This window comes from Canis aureus, chromosome 14 (assembly GCF_053574225.1).
Source record: "Canis aureus isolate CA01 chromosome 14, VMU_Caureus_v.1.0, whole genome shotgun sequence".
NCBI lineage: Eukaryota > Metazoa > Chordata > Mammalia > Carnivora > Canidae > Canis > Canis aureus.
In genome coordinates, this window is record NC_135624.1 from 24772567 (window position 1) to 24791554 (window position 18988).

General features: G+C 35.1%; 2 protein-coding genes and 1 pseudogene across 3 annotated transcripts in view; 1 reads left to right on the plus strand and 2 right to left on the minus strand.

Moving 5' to 3' along the window:
• Positions 1–18988, minus strand: part of ATAD2 (ATPase family AAA domain containing 2) — a 74447-nt gene that overhangs the window by 20565 nt on the left and 34894 nt on the right. For both annotated transcript variants that reach the window (XM_077847113.1, XM_077847112.1), the window contains exons 9-18: positions 18334–18441; positions 15963–16071; positions 15595–15710; positions 11317–11491; positions 10361–10449; positions 4275–4434; positions 2813–2903; positions 1824–2138; positions 1110–1242; positions 579–765 (exon numbers count right to left, since the gene is read on the minus strand). In XM_077847113.1, coding sequence (XP_077703239.1) covers positions 579–765; positions 1110–1242; positions 1824–2138; positions 2813–2903; positions 4275–4434; positions 10361–10449; positions 11317–11491; positions 15595–15710; positions 15963–16071; positions 18334–18441 — 1483 coding nt within the window. The remainder of the gene's footprint in view (positions 1–578; positions 766–1109; positions 1243–1823; positions 2139–2812; positions 2904–4274; positions 4435–10360; positions 10450–11316; positions 11492–15594; positions 15711–15962; positions 16072–18333; positions 18442–18988) is intronic.
• LOC144282867 (phosphatidylinositol N-acetylglucosaminyltransferase subunit P pseudogene) lies at positions 12739–13200 on the minus strand (annotated as a pseudogene).
• Positions 16298–18988, plus strand: part of NTAQ1 (N-terminal glutamine amidase 1) — a 226642-nt gene continuing 223951 nt past the window's right edge. Inside the window, exon 1 of the mRNA XM_077847121.1 lies at positions 16298–16330. Within this exon, the coding sequence (XP_077703247.1) occupies positions 16313–16330 (18 nt within the window). The 5' untranslated portion in view covers positions 16298–16312. The remainder of the gene's footprint in view (positions 16331–18988) is intronic.

The window sequence follows — 18988 nt, forward strand, 5'->3', positions numbered from 1 at the left end:
GGAACTTCCTGGAATTATCATATAAAACCCTCAAGTTTTTAAAATGTTTTCCCCCAGTCTCATGAGCTTATTTTTAAATGTTTTATAAAAGTCTCATTTTTAGGAAAACATGGTTGCTTCAAGCAATTAGAAAGAAAACACCTTAATAGATCTAGAAGATTTGTGTTAAATATAAAAATATAAAACTTTTACATGTGAAAACTTTTAACATGAAAATAGCAAAAACAGAAGCAGCAGAATGAGTACATACCATGTAGCAGTCACTGTTTTAAGAACTTTATTCACTTAATTCTCAAAACAGCCACGTAAGGTTAGTACTATATTACCTCCATTTTGCACATGGGGAAAACATGGCAGAGATCTAACGACTTCCCTAAGGTCAAACAGATATTAATGGTGGAAATGTGATTTTAAACCCATACTCTTTAATGACTAGCAATTACATATAGTTCTGTGTCCTAAGCCTGGAGGTAGGAATCGGAACAATAAGAAAACACAGCTCAAAAAGCATAAGGCAATTCTAGATTATGTCTCTGAAGCCGATACTCTTACAGCTTATTTGGGCAACAATGAATTACCTGGGCACATGTTTCTTCAGGAGATGTAGCACTGACTCCAAAAAGAACAGGAATGTCTAATGTATACACTGCAAATTTTTCCAAAGCATGGATGACAGCTGGTGCCAAATGAGAACCTTGCCCAAAGCCTGGTTCTCCTACTATCAATATTCTTGGTCGAAAGGACATAGGCTGATAACATGCATTTCTGAAAGAAATTTAGCTTATTTTAGAAAAAAGCAAAAATTTAAAATTTCCTCCCAAGTAATAAATTTTTAACTCTCTTAAGGCAAAAATTTTGACTGCACAGCTGGTCAATCCATAACAGCATGGTTCACATGGTTTTTGGAAAATATCAGCCTCCACAGATTTTAGGAATAGTTTATACAGTGAAATTTCTACTACAGTGACAACTGTCATGATAAAAATACTTGATATTTTAACTTAGAAAAAGATCACTTAGCATCTTTTATCTTTACAAGCACCATCTTTTAGTTTCAGGGAATTTACACACCAAAAAATTATATATATTCATTTGCAGGGGAAATATACCTATTCAAATGAAGAAAATTATATTTTTCTTTCGACTTATTAAAGGATTTTTGAGAAATCCCATTTTCATAAACGGATGGAACATCATCATCACTGTATGCCAAATCACTTTCTAGCAGAGGACATGAAATATCTATAAAACAAAAAGATCGCACATTAGTAACTTTTCTGGATTGCAAAGCAAATGTTTACAAAATGCTTTAATTAGCAAATCAATGAACATGTATGAAATGTACAATAAAATTGTTTAAGAATCACAAGTATTTGTGTAGATACGAACAATATAAAAATGCCATTTCAAACTTAAATTAATTTTAATTGAGGGCAATCTCTGAAGTAAATTTCCTTCAAAAATTCAGGCAAAGTATGACTAAATTGCTTCCAAGAGGCTCTTATTACTCTTTTTTAGCAGATTTACTTATTTATTTTGAGAAAGAAAGAGCATGTATGTAGACAAGTAAGGGGTATGGGCAGAGGAAGAGGAAAAGAGAAACTTGAGCAGACTCCAGGCTGAGTGTATAGAGCCTGACACAGGGCTTGATCTCATGACTGCAAGATCATGACCAAGCTGCAACCAAGAGTCACATGCTCAAATGATGACCACCCAGATGCCCTGAAGAGGATCTTTTCTAAAGAAACGTTTCTGGGATTTATAAAACATTTAGCTTTACTTATTATGAAAACTAACCTTAAATGGCCAATCAAATTTCATACCTGAGTCTAATGCTTTATTTGTTCTGATTTCTGCATGTGGGAATACTCTCTGCAGGGCTTCTAAGATCTTGTGAACAGTGCTTTGCAGGAGTGGTTTCACAACAGTAGACAATGCCTGCCCAGGTGATGTCACAGCTCTCTGGGCAGCTGGTATCATCTTTTGCATAGCTACCTCAAAATCCTTAGCTGAGATGTTAATTGAAGAGAGATCCAACTGTAGTTTCTCACTTGTAGTATAGATTTGTGGGTAGCGTCGACGCAGAGCACATAAAGCAGCCTCAGAGCATATCGACTTAATATCTGCACCACAGTATCCTATCCAAGGCAACCAAAAAATTTTTTAAATGAGTATCTTTATCCTATTAATTAGCATGATCATGGTTAAAAGAAAATTAAAACTCAACCCAGCAATATAGTAGGAAAATATTTAGAAGTAATAAGGCTAACTAAAATCTCTCAATCACCCAGTGAACTTATAATGCTAGTAATAACCATCAACAAATCTACCAACTTTTACAAGTGAAATATACAAACACTTAAGTACAACATAGCAGTCAAGAACAAGGGTTTTAAAATCAGACAGATGAGGTTTTAATTTCAATTTATCATTTAGTACGTGTATAATCCTTGGAGAATCATTTATGCCCTCTCAGCTATTTCCACCTCTGTAAAATAGGGGAAATGCTACCTACCTCACATGACTGATAAGAGAATTTCCTGAAATAGTATATATAGAATGCTTAACACAATGACTAGGAGAATGTAAACTGCATATTATTTTCTAACTTTGCTTTCAAATTCTCCAACAGCTAGTTCATCAAATATCTCTATTTAATATCCCCGATTTTGGAAAAAGAAAACATGCCACAAATAAGAGATTAGAAACAAATATAACCTGTATTTTTTTTAAACATAATTTGCAAAACTACAACTTGTTTTATCTCTGAAATGCATGCATTTTATCTTTTAATGTCTAAAGCAATGTTTACCAACACAGTTTTCTGCTAGTTCTTCTAGAAATATGTCCAGTGGTTTAGGATTCCAATCCCTTGTGTGAATCTTAAGAATTTCTTTTCGAGCCTATAAATGATAACAATTAAAATTTTTTTTATAACAAGGTGCTATTCAGATTTGAATAATTTCAATTAAAAATAATTTTATCTAAAATCATAAAGAAATCAATTCCTATTAAAATAAAAATATGAAACACTGAAAATGAAAAAGATGTATTTGTAAAAGCATTTAAGGAGTTTATGTTAAGATTTATGTTGGGGCAGCCCTGGTGGCTCAGCGGTTTAGCGCCGCCTTCAGCCTAAGGTGTGATCCTGGAGACCCGGGATCGAGTCCCACGACGAGCTCCCTGCATGGAGCCTGCTTCTCACTCTGCCTGTGTCTCTGCCTCTCTCTCTCTCTGTATCTCTCATTAATAAATAAATAAATAAATAAATACTTATGTTTATAGTGCTCAAGTTTTAGTCACCATAAATGTGTATGAGAGAAATAATGATAGGACTAGTGTTCATTCTGGTACATATTAAAAATTGTAGGTTTTTTAAAATTTAAATTCAATTTGCCAACATACAGTACATTAGTTTCAGATGTATTTTCTTTTTTTTATTTTTATTTTTTATTTTTTTAAATTTTTATTTATTTATGATAGTGAGAGAGAGAGAGAGAGAGAGAGAGGCAGAGACATAGGCAGAGGGAGAAGCAGGCTCCATGCACTGGGAGCCCGACGTGGGATTCGATCCCGGGTCTCCAGGATCGTGCCCTGGGCCAAAGGCAGGCGCTAAACCGCTGCGCCACCCAGGGATCCCTCAGATGTATTTTCAATAATTCATCAGTTTCATATAACACTCAGTGCTCATCATATCATGTGCCCTCCTTAATGCTTGTCACCCACTCATCCCCCACTCACCTCCCCTTCAGCAACCCTCAGTTTGTTTCCCAGAGTTAAGAGTCTCTCATGGTTTTTTTTCATCTCTGATTTTCCTCATTCAGTTTCTCCTCCTCCTCTATGGCCCCCAAAACTTTCTTAAAATTTATTCATTCCAGAGAGAAAGCACGAGTGGGGAGAGGGGCAGAGGGAGAGAAGTGGACTCCCTGCTGAACACAGAGCTCAATCTCATGACCCTGCGATCATGACTTGAGCTGAAATCAAGAGTTGGATGCTTAACTGACTGAGCTACCCAGGTACTCCTCAAATTGAGAAAATTTAAAGAGTATTTTTAGGGAAAGCATTATTTTATTTAAAAAGAAAAAAAAGGATAAAAAAAATTCAGCTTCTTTAAATAATGCCTCCCTAAAAATACATGCATACATGTTTTGATGTTAATCACATGACTTTTGCTTCAGAACATACAAAATTCAATCTTCAAATTTTCACTGTGCCAAGATTTGTTCATGATATGGGCAACATATTCTGTCAAAATTTGAATGTTAAATTCCTACATCTTTGTCAGGTAGGCTGAAAAGGAATTCTCTGTCAAAGCGACCAGGTCTTCGCAAAGCAGGATCGATAGAATCCAGTCTGTTGGTAGCACCAATGACCACAATTTCTCCTCTGCTGTCCAGTCCATCCATAAGAGCTAGCAAGGTGGAAACAATGGAACTAAATGTAAAAATAAGAGAGATTAAACATATATACTGAGTGTATTATTTCTACTTTTGCTAAGATTTAATAAATATCTGAACAAATTTTCTCAGAGCATGCCATTACTTCTAATAGATTTAAAAACTGTAAAATAACATACTAAGTGGCACAGAGGTTAAAATCAATGAAAAATATAAATGGTCTTTAGAATGCCACAAATGGATCCTAGAAGACATTTCATTAAGCATAACTTCACATAGGAACTTGAGTTTATCTCAAAAGGATAAAATATAAAAAAAAAAAAACTAGGCAAACTATATCTAAAAAATGTTCCATTGTGTATACATTATCAAAGAACCCCCAAATAGAATATACATAAAGTATTAAAAAAACAGAACTTTAATTACATTTTAATTATGGATAGAGAATAGTACAACAACCTCCACATCTCTATCACCCCATTTTTTTTTTTATCTCTACACTCAATGTGGGGCCCAAACTCATGACTCCGAAAATCAAGTCATGTGCTCCTCTGACTGAGCCAGTCAGGCACCCCCCTTCATCACCCACTTTCAACAATTATCAGTGTCCTTTTTTCTGACTTAACCCAATAGTTTTCTAAGAAAGAAAACCCAAGAAACTACACACAGATCATTTAATCCATACACATTTCATACTAACTACTTCATGTATTTATTTCTGAGATAAGGACTTTGCACAACTCCCACAGTACTAGGACACCAATGGAACTGACAGTAATCCTTTAATATCACTTAATATTTAATTTTCCTGATTGTTTCAAAATATCTTATGTTTGATTTTTTTTAAGCAAAGATCCACACACTGCCCTTGGTCAAATGTCCCTCAAATCCTAAACACTTCCCATCGAACCTTCCTTTCTTTTTATTCCTTCATGTCATTATTTGTTTTTGTTTTTTTAAAGATTTTAATTATTTACTCATGAGAGACCCAGAGAGGGAGAGGCAGAGACATAGGCAAAGGGAGAAGTAGGCTCCCTGCTAGGAGCCTGATGAGGGACCCAATCCCATGATACCCAGTCTGGTATCATGACCTGAGCCACAGGCAGACACTCAACTGCTGAGCCATCCAGGCGTCCCATGCCATTTATTTGTTAAAGAAACTGAGTCATTTGCCTTGTAAAATTTCCTCCCCAAATTCTGGATTGGGCTGCTTGCTTCCTCATAGGGTCATTTAACCTGTCCTCTATCTTTCATATTTCCTATGAACTGGCTGTTAGATCTAGAAGCTTAACAGATGCAAGCTGAACTACTTGGGATAGCTTCTATCAGAGGAGTAAACCATGTACTTGCTACTGTATACTCAGGAGGCACATGCCAATTTCTCATTTAAGATTAGGTTTAGGTGAGGTCTTATGAGCTTACTACATTTCTCATAAACTTCACTATCAACCTTTTTACCTCATTGTTTTTGCAGCTGCTGGTAATTAATCTTTAGATCAAGGTTTCTTAATCTTGGCACAATTAACATTTGGATGAGATAACTCATCCAAATGTTGTACAGAGCAGAGCTCTAGTGTACAGAGCAGAGCTGTCCTCTGTACTGCAGGATGTTTAATAGCACCTGTGGTCCTCATCCGGTAGATACCAATATTGTACCACCCACATCCTCCACTTTGTGACAATCAAAAATGTCTCTAGACATTTGTCCCATGGAGCAGCGGGGAAAATCCACTCCCAGTTGAAAACCACAGATCTAGATCCACTATTTCATCAGGGGTTGTGAAATGGTGATTTTCTATTTCAGTAATTTCCTTTCCATTTATAAAAACGATGACTTTCCTATGAAGAACAATGTTACTCCATCAATTATTACTCTGAATCATGACCTGAATCATAGTTACAGGACAGGAAAAAGAAATGTGTGATTCATTTTATCAATTTTCAGAGTAATGAGTGACTATTTTATTCAGCATCCTTTGGAATGACCAATTAGGTTTTTATTTTTTAAAAAAGAGATGAAAAACTATCAATTTTTATGTATTTAATGCATTTTACTCTTGTAGTCATTATTTTTGAGGCTCAAAAATTATCCTGTCCTGGCAGTGGAAATACCTTCAAAATTGACTATTTCATTCTGATGTGACCCCAGTAGTTTTTGTTTCCTTGCTTCCAGGAATTCCTTGATAGTCCAGGCCTGCTTGTCGTGCTTATTTCGAGACTCATTTCTATTATCCACCATCTCTCCTAAGTGTCCTAGTATGTAGAGACTACATTTAGGGTGCTAGGGGTACGAACTGCTATTGGACTGTAATAGCTTCTAGGCCTTTTTAAGTGTCTAGAGCTAGGAACCATTTTTTTCTTAAAAATATTCATTGTGAGTTCATACTAATATTTTCAATTCAAAGTAAAGGCTAAAAAAATCATAGGCTAAAAAATCATTTTCTAAGGCATTCACAAATTTACTTCTTTGCATTACCTTATTACTAACAAAAAAGTCGTTTAACTTTTAAAAATACTTTTTTCATTTTTATTTTTTTAAATTTTATTTATTTATTCATGAGAGACACAGAGAAAGAGAGAGAGGCAGAGACACAGGCGGAGGGGAGGGGGGGGAAGCAGGCTCTATGCAGGGAGCCTGACATGGGACCCGATCCCAGGTCTCAGGATCACGCCCTGGGCTGAAGGCAGGGCTAAACCGCTGAGCCACTGGGCTGCCCCCAAAATACTTTTTTTTTTTAAAAAAGATTTTTATTTATTCTATGAGAGACACAGAGAGAGGCAGAGACATAGGCAGAGGGAGATAAAAATATTTAACAAAAATGTTTATGCTCAGATTGTTTAAGTCTTTGGTTAAACGTCCCCCCCCAAAACAAAACAAAACAAAACCTCAAAACAAAATTTGCACATTTTCTCATATATATATATTTGAATGTAGCCACTTCGTTTTCCCAAAGCCATTTACTAAAAAGACTATTATTCTACTTCTTATATACCATGTCCCCATTGCATACTCTTGCCTCCTTTGTCACAGATTAATTGCCCTGTAAGTGTGGGTTTATTTCTGGTCTCTCTATCCTGTTATGATCATATATTTTTTGTGCCAGTGCCATACCATTCTGATCACCATAGCTTTGTAGCATGTCTTGAAATCTGGGACTGTGATACCTCCAACTTTCCTCTTTCTCGGACTGCTTTGGTAATCTTTGAAACTGGACCACTTTCTTACACCATTCACAAAATCCATTCAAAATGGATTAAAGACCTAAATATGAGACCAGAAACCATAAAACTCCTTAAAGAAAACATAGGGAGTAATCTCTTGGACATCAGCCTTGACAACATTTTTCTAGGTATATCTCCCTCAGCCAAAGGAAACCAAAGCAAAATTAAACTATTGGGACTACAGCAAAATAAAAAGGTTTTGCAAATCAAAGGAAACCATCAACAAAACGAAAAGGCAGCCTATTGAATAGGAGAAAATATTTACAAATGATATATCTGATAAGGTGTTAATATCTAAGATATATAAAGAACTTCTATAACTCAACACCAACCCCCAAAAAAAATCTGATTTAAAAATGGGGCAGAGTACATTCTTTGAAGAATAGACGTTCTCCCAAAGACGTACAGACAGCCGACACATGAAAAGATGGTCAATATCACTAATCATCAGAGAAATGCAAATCAAAACCACAATCAGATATCTTATATGGACTTCCCATTCAATGGGGAGTCTGTTTCTCCCTTTCCCTCTGCCCCTCTCAAATAAATAAAATCTTAAAATAAAAAAAAATCATCTTATACTTGTCAGAATGGCTAATATCAAAAAGAAAAAATTAGCATTGGCAAGGATGTGGAGAAAAGAAAACCCTTGTACCTTGTTACTGCGAACGTAAACTGGTATAGCAACTATGGAAAACAGTATGGAGGTTCTTCAAAAAGTTAAAAATAAAAATATCAGTGCCCCCCAACAATCCCAAAATCCCAACCCATACTACAATCCAGTAATTCCACTACTGGTTATTTACTCCCCAAAAACAAAAACACTAATTCAAATATATATATATATATCCCTCTATGTTTATTATAGCATTATTTACAATAGGCAAGATACAGAGGCAACCTGCCATTGATTGATGATGGATGGGTAAAGAAGATGTGCTATACATGTATACGATGGAATATTACTCAGCCATTAAGAAGAATGGGATCTTGCCATTTGCAACAACACAGATTGACCTAGAAGCTGTCATACTAACTGAAATAAGTCAGAAAAAGAAAATACCATATGATTTCAGTTATATGTGGAATCTAAAAACAAAAAACATAGAAACAGAACCATAAATATAGAACTGGTAATTGACAGAGGGAAGGTTTTTGGGGGGATGAGAAAATGGGCAAAGGGAATTAAGAGGTACAAACTTACAATTATAAAATAAATCATGTGGATGAAAAAGTACAGCTTAGGGAATGTAATCAATATTGTAATAATGTTGTATGGTGACAGATGGTAACTATACTTATCCTGGTATGAGAGCATAGCTTAGTGTATAGAACTGCTGAATCACTATGTTTTAACACCTTAAACTATTAACCGTGTATGTCACTTATCCTTTAATTAAAAAATACATGTATGTATTAGAGATGGCATGTACTCTTTTAACTGTGCTATAAATTTTGTTGCTAAAATTTCTCCAATCCCCCCCCCCCTTTAAAAAAGATTTTATTTATTTATTCATGAAAGACACAGAGAGAGGCAGAGACATAGGCAGAGGAAGCAGCAGCTCCCTTTGGGGAGCCCAATGTGGGACTTGATTCCAGGACTCTGGGATCATGATCTGAGCCAAAGGCAGACGCTCAACCACTGAGCCACCCAGGCATCTCTCTCCAATTACTTTTAGAACTATTCCAAAACACAGTAAGCACTCAGTTAGTTTAACATAATGAATATAGTATGGCTGATGATGACATGTGTCATGTATAAAAAGTCTATGTGATTACTGGTAGGATATTTTAGACACAGCTATTTTTACTATAGTATTTAACATTTTAATTTACTGAGGGCAACAAATGAAATTGTGTAGCATCAAGTCAAAGAGGGCCATCAGACTACAGTAAATATTGTTAGGTATTAGAAAAATAAAGACCTATCTATCACTCACATTTTATGTCTTGTTCCCTTTTATATTATTTGGAATAAATAAAACAATACTGGCCTATATGAAGGCATGCAAACATTTGCTTTAGGGTATTCCAAATTAATTAAGCAATTATGGATAACACATGAGACCAGCTAAAAAGAAGTTCTGAAAATCTGAAGATGAACTAGGATTAAAAGTAATTTAGATTCAAGTTGAAGCAGGCTCCCCCCTCCCCTTGGGCAGTCAGCTGCTCACAGAGGAGGCAGAGTTTTCCCATCCTAAAACTAATCTCAAACTAGTAGTCATGCACTAAGACATATTTTGTATAGCCAAGGCAGTGTCTTAAAAATACCTGCATTAGTTGGCAGCATTTAAAAGATACCTAACACAAAAATTTGAATGTAACATTTAAGAAAGAGAGCAAATTCATTTTTCAAGTCTGAGTCAGCTTCTGCACTTCAGTAACAGGCTGGGGCTAAAAACAACTGGCTGCACACAGGATTAGATGCTCAGCCCCATTCCCAACAGTAGCCCCACTCTTACTATTGGCCTGCCTCACTCATTTCATTTGCCTGACACCTCACTGGCCAGTGGACTTTTAAGTTTGTACTCATGAATTAAACCTGTAACCAAGAGTTTAATACTGTGCTTGTTAACATCTTGCCATGCAGAACAGGTCCATTTTTTTCTTTTCATACTATGTATTAGGATTCTACCCAAAAAAGGGAAACTATTGGTTTGTAAAGTACCTTTCACTACTTAACATTCTATTCCTCATGTAGCATCAATACAGCTCAGAGAGTGCCATCAAGCAAGTTTTACCTGTGAATCTGATCTTGCCTGCTTGATCGTACTGGAGCCAGACCATCGATTTCATCAAAAAAAATAATGGATGGGCGCATCTGATAAGCCTAGAAAGCAGGTCCAGTGGTTGCATGTTATCATGAAAAACTTCAAATATATAGACTTATTATGAACCATTTTAATACATTTTCATTTCAACTTGATTATAAAAATTTTATTTATAATTTATAAATCTAAATGTAAATCCAAGAACTGTATTTTAAGGATCTAAACTAAAATATTATATACAATTTAATTTTATTTGCATTCTCAACTGGAAATATTCAAAATACATACTCCACTGATCACACACCTTAGGTTTCAGATACCTTAGCTTTCATATAGCTATAGTTACTGGGGCACAAAATTACCTATTCAAGACTAACTGTCAAAACAAGACAAAGACCAGAAGACAATGACATAGCCTTCCTCCAGGTAAGGATAGGAAAATGTTTAGCAAGATGCTATAGTTCATTTTTGTTTTTTTAAAGTCTATTTCAGTAAACTCAAAGAAACTATAAAGAGATTTTTAAAGCATTTGCAGCAGTATGCCTCGGTATATCAGAATGCATTATCTCACGATGTGCTGTCAATACAATCTGGGATATGAAATTGAAAGCCACACTAGGGCAGAACTAATCTTCAACCACATACTGAGACATAACACACTGCTGCTAAGTATAAGACTACCAGTCATGCTCTAGATATGAGACCTAAGAACGTAGATCTAATGATTCCTTTGTCTTTTTCCTATATAACTGTTCATCGAAGGTCAGTATTATCATGACATACAAAGGAAAATAATCCATAAGAAGTAGATATTTGGTCTAATTCTTCTGAATTCATTTCTATGAAATGTGATTAAATACAAGACTTATCTAATCCTTACATCTACATTGATTATAGATCTATGTAGGTAAATCTTAATATCATACCTGATCAAATAGTAATCGTAGCTGTCTTTCAGACTCTCCTACCCATTTACTTAGACAGTCAGCACCTTTCCTCATGAAGAATGCTACTCTCTTATCCCCTTGACTGCATTCATTAGCAAGTGCTCTAGCAACCAGAGTTTTTCCAGTTCCAGGTGGGCCATAAAACAAACAACCTCTATAAAAGAATAAGTATCATTACAGTACTACATTGAAAGTAGACTATTTAAAAATCAGAAATCAATTTCATGAATGTAGTTAATTTAGGAATAAAGAAGTAAACAAGACAACTGTATTGTTTCAATCCACAAAGCACAACTTAAAACCTGAAAATTAATATCAATACTACAAAATTAATATTGAAATAAAACCCTCTATTTGAAACATATTTGCTTTTATTCACTCATTATATTCATCATATTACTTCCCTAGAAGTCAGGCTTAAAGACTTGATAGTTTACTTTTGTAACATATCAGGGGAAAGAATAGCAGATTTCATCTACAACTCTGGTCTCACGGCCAGGAATACAACACCAAAAGTTTTGCAAGAAAACATGTTGGGAATAAACAGAAAAGAAAGTAAGATAAAAGAAAAGATCTTAAAGAAATAAGTGGTGTTTGAACGGTAGGGACTAGGACAATGTAAGTAATCTGAAATCAGTCTTGGTGACATCACTGTAATGGGGTAATCTATAGTTTCAAACATATTTCCAATGTTATTCATTGCTCTTCAGATAGAATTCCAAAAAAAAAAAAATAGGCTATACTCATAATTCTTATTAGAAATGTAAAAAGGGTATAGAAATAGAACATGTCAAAGATGAAGTGCTACCAAAGTAACATGAAATAATCAATTTCAGATCATCATACAGCTCCTCTTGAAAAGTAACATAAAAAAAAAAAAGAAAAGTAACATTAAAGATTTCAGAAAAGCAAAAATGACAAAATGAGAATTGTGGGGAAAAATTCACATGTACTAGATGAAATCTATTAAAAGAATAAAATATAAAAGAAAAATAAGAAATAGATATGATCAAATGCAGTAGGAAAAAAACAAAGCAACTGTTAAAAATGAATGGAATAGGGGGGCAACCTGACAGGATGAGCACTGAGTGTTATGCTATATGTTGGCAAATCGAACTCCAATAAAAAAAATACCAAAAAAAAAAAAAAAAAAGGAAAAATAAATGAAAAATTCAAAAGCTAAGGAAGGATCAGACTTTTAAAAATGTATCTATTGAGCTAACAATGTCATCTGTGGGGCTGTATCTTAAAGATGGAATTAAGGATTCACACAGAGGAAGCAATGAGATAGGTTCCATGCTCAATGTCGAGTCCGCTTAAGACTCAATCTCCTTCTGCCCCTCCCTCCTGCTCTTTCTCTCCCTCTCTTAAATAAATATTTAAAAACAAAAACAAATATGATCAAAATTATTACATCAAAAACATAATAAATGCAGGTGTTAGTCTATATACTACCAATTTTTGGCATAAAGTTCTTCGGCTGCAAGGAAGAACATTTGGTTTCCTTCACTAATAGGAATTTCATCTGTTTAATGCTGGGATGGCCTCTTCTTGGTATTTCTTCTGCTGTTGATTTTTAGCTTATAACTAACTATCTGTGATTATATGAATGTTGTTGAGTGGACAGAGGTACTCATCATGTTTATTTCGAATAAGAGTAAATAATCACTACAGTAGTGGGAGGAGATAGGCAATGCAACTGCCCTATATTTCTGAAGCCAATAGGTTTAGCCTAAGCAGGTTAGCCAAGATTCAGGAATAAAAAACCCACAAAAAATGTAGTATATAAAGCCAAATTGGGAGCTTAAGAAAAAAACCATAAATTGCTCTTTGTGGCAATGGGGACGGTGAATTTTCCACCATTTTCCTTGTTGCTTTAGACAATCTTGGGTCCCTGAAATGCCCATTCAGGCCCCTCCTGACAGCTCTGCGACCTCAGTGGCAAATCACAGTGGGGGCAGAGAGGGAAAATTGAGGGAAAGGCTGGGTCATGACAGGCCCCACCCACCTAGACTAATTTACTAAATTATCTTAACTAGGTACTTCTAATACTTACTTATAAGCAGTAATATATATTATAACATTATTTAATATAACTTCCTTGCAAAAAAACCTTTAACTTCACCAATATTTAACTTTGATTGATGTATGTATACATAACTTTCATAATGAAAAAGGAAAAAGCTTACTAGTTTTATTTTTTTTAAAGATTTATTTATTTATTCATGAGAGACAGAGAGAGAGAGGCAGAGACATAGGCAGAGGGAGAAGCCCAATGGGGGACTTGATCCAGGGACTCCGGGATCATGCCCAGAGTCAAAGGCAAAGACTCAACCACCGAGCCACCCAAGCGTCCCAAGCTTAGTAATTTAAAAAAGTTTACTTAAATCAATGTTTCTGCACAGGATGATTCAGGAAGAAAAGTTGCATAAGGACAAAGGAATCAAGTGATTAGGGTTTAAAAATGGGTTAATGAGTAAGGTATAAAAACTAGAAGAAAAAGGAAGAAGATAAAAAATGTGGTGATAAGAAAGCTAAATAAAGCACCCAATAAGAAAGCTAATTTGTGGGACAAATTAGGTGGCTCAGTTGCTTCAGTGGTTGACTCCTGATTCTGACTCAGGTCATGATTTCAGGGTCATGAAATTAAGCCCCATGGGGGCAGGGTACTCAGCGCAGAGTCTGCTGGAGATCCTCTCCCTCTGGCCCTGTGCACACCTGTGTGTGTGCTTTCTCAAATAAATAAATCTTAAGAAAAGCTTCACTCTTAAATATTAACAGAGAGCCAGGGATCATTAGACACTTAAGGAAATCCCCTAAAAGAGGTGAAAATAAGAAAAAAAAAAAAGATTAATCTAGAAAGTCCAACATTCAACTGACATGAATTGAGGGAAGAGAAAATATGGGAGTGGAAGTTACTGAAGAAGCAATAAAAAAAACTTGTCCAGAAATCAAGGACATGTTTCCACATAGTAAACGCATAGTACAACAAAAAGTGGTAGGGGAAAAAAGCCCCATCAATAGAGTGTAGTTACACGACCACTCTTAAAAAGAAAGTAAAAATAACCTCTTATGCACTCTTTTTCTTTCTCAGGATATTCCCTGAATGTAGTCCATCAAAACACAGCTGTAAAAAAAGGTCTTAGGGGCACCTGGCTGGCTCAGTTGGTGGAGTGAGTGGAAGACTCTTGATCTTAGGATGTGGGTTCAAGCCTCATGTTGGGTGTGGAGATTACTTAAAAATTAAAAAAAAAAAAAAAAATCTTAAAAAAAGGTCTTAGTTGATTCCAGGAAGCAGGTATCCAGCACTGAAAAATGAAAGAAATCCCATCGATTGTGATGAGAAGTCCCAAAGCTTAGTTGTGCTTCAAGAATAGAATAGTCTGGATGGGAGCAAGGAAACAAAGTTCTAAGAGTCTAGAAAAATAAGGAAGAATCAAGAAATTATTTTATATGTTTAACTGTACTAAGGAGTTTTATCTCTAGCAAAGACTCTGTGCATGAACTGAAAAGTCATATAAAACTAATTACAAAAAAACAACCAAAAAACCCCCCACACGGGCAAACAGTACTAAAGCTGAGGGGAAAGAGCAGGGTTGTAAAAGAGGGAAAATGTAGTTTTAGCTGTAAGAAATATTTATATGATCATAAAGCACACACTAAAAATTGATTCAACATTATTCTATGTGTGTAAAGCAGCTGCCAGGAGCATATGAGGATGGGAAAAAAAATGTGTATATTTGGAGGGTGAGGAAAGCAAGAGAATGTTCATGTTAGAAATCAATAGATTCTGTCTAAAACAGAAAGACCAAAGATTACAGTATAGAGTATTATTTAAATATGTATTTAAATAGGTAAACAGGAGTTGAAAGTAGTTGGTTCTGGAAATTGGGAAGAGAAAGAAGGGACTACTACCATTTTTTCCTTTTTAAGACTAATAGTAGTACTATATGACTTTAAAAAATATGTACATATATTACTTTGGTATAAATTCGAAACTAATTTTTAAAAGTGAAAGAAAAAAGAATATGTACGGGGAAGAATTTCACTAACTGTATGAAAAGCTGTGGAAATTATTTTTCTTTTCATGTAGAATCAATTCTGAAACCATTTTTCAACTTAAATATTAAGAAATTAAAAATATTCAAAGTACCCAGGAAAGCATAACAAATTACTATAGACCTGAAAAATATCAATGAAGAAGTGTTATCTTTCTGTACAATAGCACAGCCCAGATTTTGGCTAAAATTAAATTACCTTGGAGGTTGAATTTTAAATTTTTCAAAGACTTCTGGATAAAGTAATGGAAACACCACCATCTCTTTTAGAGCTGCTATATGATTAGACAGACCACCAACACTATCAAATCGTACCTGATAATGGAAGGGAAACAGACATTCTCAGATTTGAAGTCAAAGTTAAAATGTCACTCCATCCCTAAACTATACTCAACCCATACACAGTCAACTGAGTAACAGCATTTTAGCTGTAGCCTGAAGATTTGAAAAGAAAACAAAAAGGTCTGTAAAGTTTCTGAATTAAAGGAAGTTGGTTACTTTAACTTTAAAACTAAACTAAAACAAACAGTATATATGTTCAAATATACATTTCAAGATAGTACTCACTGAAGAATCTAGTTGCATTGGATCGACATCTGCAAGACTTGCTCCAATCTTCATTCTATCTTTATAAATTCCTTTTAATTCATCTTTCCGAAAATTTAGTGGAAGGCACCTAATTAGAAAAGATTTTTAAAAACACCCATCAGTTCACCTTTCTCCCCCAAATTCCATGTTAGAATATGGAAATTTTTCTTAAAAATTAAAAAGTTAAATTTCAAACACAGCAATTGTGAAGTTATGTATTTCAACTTCCTCATTTGCTTCTTTAGGTTGAGAACTTCAATGTTGGAAATATTTATCTCTGAAGTTTTATTATTAAAGATATACAGTCAAATGAAAGACCAGTGTTCAAGATGCCACAGCACCGTAAAGTAATTCATGTTTGGGAATCCAGTATCAATATACTTTATAATGACTGTGTTTCACATATACAGAGTATTTACTATTGCCAGGCTGCTTTAGGTGGCTTTATGTGTAATAATTTGTTAAGTCTTCACAATAGTCTTTTTTTTTTTTTTTTTTTAATTTTTATTTATTTATGATAGTCACAGAGAGAGAGAGAGGCGCAGAGACACAGGCAGAGGGAGAAGCAGGCTCCATGCACCGGGAGCCCGATGTGGGATTCGATCCCGGGTCTCCAGGATCACGCCCTGGGCCAAAGGCAGGCGCCAAACCTCTGCGCCACCCAGGGATCCCTTCACAATAGTCTTAAGGAGTATAATTATTTCCCTTATTTTAAAAGAAAACTGAGGCGCAAGAAGGTTAAATAAAATGCCCAAAGTAGGGCAGCCCCGGTGGCACAGCGCTTTGGCGCCGCCTGCAGCCCAGGGGGTGATCCTGGAGACCCTGGATCGAGTCCCATGTCAGGCTCTCTGCATGGTGCCTGCTTCTCCCTCTGCCTGTGTCTCTGCCTCTCTCTCTCTCTGCGTGTCTCTATGAATAAATAAAACCTTACCAAAAAAAAAATGCCCAAAGTACACAACTAGTAAGTGGCATATCTAGGACTCAAACCAAAGCAGTGTGTCTCCAGATCTGCAACAACTCTGCTACTATACCTCTCAGCAAAACATTCACAGTCCACCAAGCATTTGGATCCACATCAATCCTGCAAGAATGAATCATTGCTTTTTTTTTTTTTTTTTAGCTACTTTCAAAAAACAGTTATGGTAGATTACACAGAATACACCTAGAAGAATATGTTTTATAGATGGAGAATGCAAACGGCTCATGCTGGAGGCTGAAACACATCAGAGCACCTAAGTGCTACAGCTGAACATGAGTAAAAGTACTCCAGAACCACTCGAGGGCCAGCTCCTGCTAGCCCCAGACTCCATAAGAAATTTACACTGTGAAATCTGAGATGGACATTTTTTCAATTGGGCTTTTTAAAAGGCATTTCTTAAATAATTCTTAATAGAAATGTATGCTATAAAGTCCATAGGATTAGATGCACATTTCTAGGAATGAAGGTAAAGAAAAATCCAAGTAGCCTAAATAATACAGGTTGTGGATGATCTAACAACTTATTGCTGCCAACAGAAATGAAATGCAAGTCAAAATTTTGTATTAGACACACTAAACAAAATTTTAAAACTAATTTTAATAATATACTTTACTTATCTAAAACGTTACTGTTTCAATACACAAAATATTTACAAAATTGAGATAATTTATATTCTTGTACTAAATCTTTGTAATCCAAGAGTATATTTTTGAAAAAAATTGTAACATTTCTCAATTCAGATTAGCTACATTTCAAGTGCTTAGTAGCCACGTGTTAACAAGTGACTACCACATCAGGGAAGATCTAATGTTATCAAAGAACAGAGCTTAGGATACAAAGAATGGTTGGGTTGCATACCTCTTCAACTTTTATGTTCTAATTGTTTCATTGAACATTTTTTCTACTTTATAAAAATATTTTATTAGGATAGCGGCATTGCATTTTTCACTCACCCACTCATATCTGTAGAATGGGCATTATTATCCTTGCTATGAAATTATATATGAACTTATGAACTTACACTACAAAGAGCTATGAAATGAGTAAACTCCTTAATTTTCCTAAGGAGTTTTACAATAAGAATGTACTATTAAATTATTATAAATAGAAAAAATATATTTGAAAAAAAAGTTATTTCCTCAAGTGAGCGTTAACCAAGCACCATTTTGAGCTATACAATGTTTGTGTAAGAAAAAAATCTATTGCTAGTTTCAAATACAGGTATTTCAAACAAGATGGCATTCTGGTTTATATGTTAACCTCTTAGTAATTCTGAAATTTGGTCAAGTTATATTTATTCCCAAATTATTCAGCCTTCTCATCACTTAAAAAAAAGTTTGTAGTTTTAAAAGGCATCAGTATGACACTTACCTGTTGATGGCTCTATTACGGCTCCTTTTTCTTCGCCTCTCAAAGTGCTGTTCATCTTCAGAAGAGGAAGATGAAGTAGAGTCACTACTGTGGATCGCATGCCTTCGCCTAAAGCAGAGAGGAAAGCTGAAATCATGACGAAGGAGGGCAGGAAAAGCAGGGACATAAGATGCAAACATCAGAAATACCTAAGGATCCAAAAAGGTTTATTATAACACTAATACATTGCTGAACCAATGAAGTAGGCTTTGTTGGTTGAATCTTTTGAAGTCTTTAAAAGATGTGGATAACTGAGAGAAGGGGGGAGGGGAGACAGGCTGTGCTAGAGGTGACAATCACATGTTCACTATGATAGGACACAGTCCAGGCAGAATGACTTCTTAGTCTTAATAGAAATCCATTATTCCCAAAGAGTAAGGTGAGGAAAAGAGGGTATTAGACTCTTTGGGACTGTAATTTCAGAAAGTATTTTCAGTATTATGGTATATACAATTTCACATTCAGAAGGGACTCGCCTTTTGAAATGTCAACCTTAAAAGGAGAACATGCAAATTTTTATGTAAACCAAAAAGGATCAAGAAGTTAAAAAATACTAGGAAACAGTGAGAAATAAGATGGCCTTTTATCTACAGCACATCACCAAGTGTAAATTCAT